The sequence below is a fragment of the Nicotiana sylvestris genome, chromosome 12, assembly GCF_000393655.2.
Source record: "Nicotiana sylvestris chromosome 12, ASM39365v2, whole genome shotgun sequence".
In the NCBI taxonomy this organism is placed as follows: domain Eukaryota; kingdom Viridiplantae; phylum Streptophyta; class Magnoliopsida; order Solanales; family Solanaceae; genus Nicotiana; species Nicotiana sylvestris.
The window spans coordinates 63,527,043-63,529,228 of NC_091068.1; the positions used below are offsets into that span (position 1 = coordinate 63,527,043).

Here is a 2,186-nt window from a genome sequence, read left to right on the forward strand (position 1 = left end):
TGACGATTTTGGGAATAATTATTAGTTTTTTTTGTATTGCTAAAATAGGGCAATAAATTGATTTAAAAAATCTTAAAAAATTGGAAAATATGCTAAAACACTTAGGCATACTTATATATGCATACGTATACTATTTTGAAAGCATTTTATATATAAAAAATATACAGGAAAATATCAACAACGTTGATTGGATCTACAGCCAGAATTCCATCAAGACCAGCAGGGGGTACAACGTTTTCTAGTGCAATTTCTCATTTTCGCTGTGGTGGCTGAGATAATTGTCAATGTGTTGAGGCGCTGACTGAGAGTTTGACATTTTTTAATCCTGTAATCAAAGATACTTCAAAGAACAAATGTAAAATAGTGTGTGCTGCGAAAGTTTGTACCAGGTAACCACTATTATCTTTAGCCTCACGGTGTGCGCCAAACTGTTTACCCTAAAAACGGATAACAATTGAATTTATACGCGGTTTTAAAGATATGTGATATAACTTGGTACAAATTAAGAAGAATAAATTAGTATTGAAATAGACAATTAAAGAATAAATACAAACCACACAAATTGAACTGCCTTGAACCAAATATGTATCAATTGGCTTAAGAAGAGAATAACAAGACAGTGATAACTTAGAGAATAATGGTATACTGCTTTGTATTGAGTGAATACGATGTCATTTACAAATGATCAGACCCCCTTTATATAGTAGGAGAATCCTACTCTTGATACAATTCTAAATACAGTAAGAAATCTCATGATTGGATAATTAATCGGCCTTTCTTTGATATGTGCTGAGATTCGTGCTGTGATCCTCGCTCGATTGCGGATATTTCGTCTTTCCATTATTCAACTCAGTAAGCTTCCCTCGATCTCCATCTTATTCGGTCTCGATCTTGGTCGATCTCGATTTTAGTTGGTCTCGATCTTAATCGGTCTCAGGGTCTCAAGCTCGGCAACCTAACTTTGCACCATAGTTCGATATAATACGAGGTTGATCCTTGGCTTATCGCGCTCCAGTCTCGATTAATCGTACAGAAAGGGAAAGCCCAAATTTGACCGTATACCGCGACTATATTTGGCCAAAATCACATTTTCCCCTCAGGTTCAATTGAATTATCAAATTCGCGTAAGAACCGAAGGAAAACGTACAATTATTCGGTAATAATTAAAGATTTGCATAACTTTCGCTGAATGCACCTATCTTAATTCTTATCCCTGAAGGAGCATTTGTAGGCCATTCATTTATTTTTCTTACCCTACTCTAATATTGAGTCAAGTACTTCTTCAGGAAGCTCATTATTTCGTAATAAAGATATTTTCTCAACAAACTATTTTCACCAAACTCACAAAAACGTCTCAAACATATTATGGTTCAAGTCGTTTTTTTATTTTAACACAACACTTAGGATATTTTATATATATAATAATAGGAATTACATAGGCATAGTAGATGTTTTTAGGGCACTACTGTTATTCATAATTGCCAAATAGTTACAAACATTTTTGGAAATACTCCTAACACAATTACAAACTCCATGCTTGTTTTTGATCACTTCTTGTTCAACAAAAAAAGGTGGACAGGCATGGTAAAAACACTTAGATGATGGTGGGCCTTTGGCAGCTTGCATGGCGAGTAGATGAACCACCATATTGTCTTCCCTAAAATTATGCTTCATTTGTGGGATCTTCAATTGGTGCATTAACCTTCTGCATTCAGAAACAATATTAGAGTAGTTAGTGTTATCCTCATAAATAAGTTTGATAACATCCGTACAATCAGTTTCAATTTCCATACTGAGGAAGTTCATTTCCTTTGCAATTTTCAGTCCTTCTAGCAAGGCCAACAACTCTGCATGGATAGGAGAAATTGCTTGGCTTGATTTATGGTAACCCACAAGCCAATTTCCTTTGCTATTTCGAAATGCTCCACCTAGACATGCCATTCTATAGTTGCTGGAGAAAGCACCTTTACAGTTTAACTTGATCATACCATTAGTAGGTTTGTTTCAACTAATCTCAACATTGATAGTTTTTTCCACAAAGGGATTTCTTTCAGTGAAGAAGGTGAATTCCCATAATGCATGGATAACCTTCCTTAATTTTAAATAGTTTTCCAGATTATTAATGTTATTATGGTTTCTGTTTTTCCATAATCCCATATGGAGAAGGGGAATAGAGTAGTCCACTG

General features: G+C 34.8%; 1 protein-coding gene across 1 annotated transcript; it reads right to left on the reverse strand.

Moving 5' to 3' along the window:
- Positions 1–1,431: 1,431 nt before the first annotated feature.
- Positions 1,432–1,941, reverse strand: LOC138883137 (uncharacterized). Its single transcript, XM_070163798.1, has one exon. The coding sequence runs from the start codon at positions 1,939–1,941 to the stop codon at positions 1,432–1,434; it is 510 nt and encodes a 169-aa protein (XP_070019899.1).
- Positions 1,942–2,186: the final 245 nt, after the last annotated feature.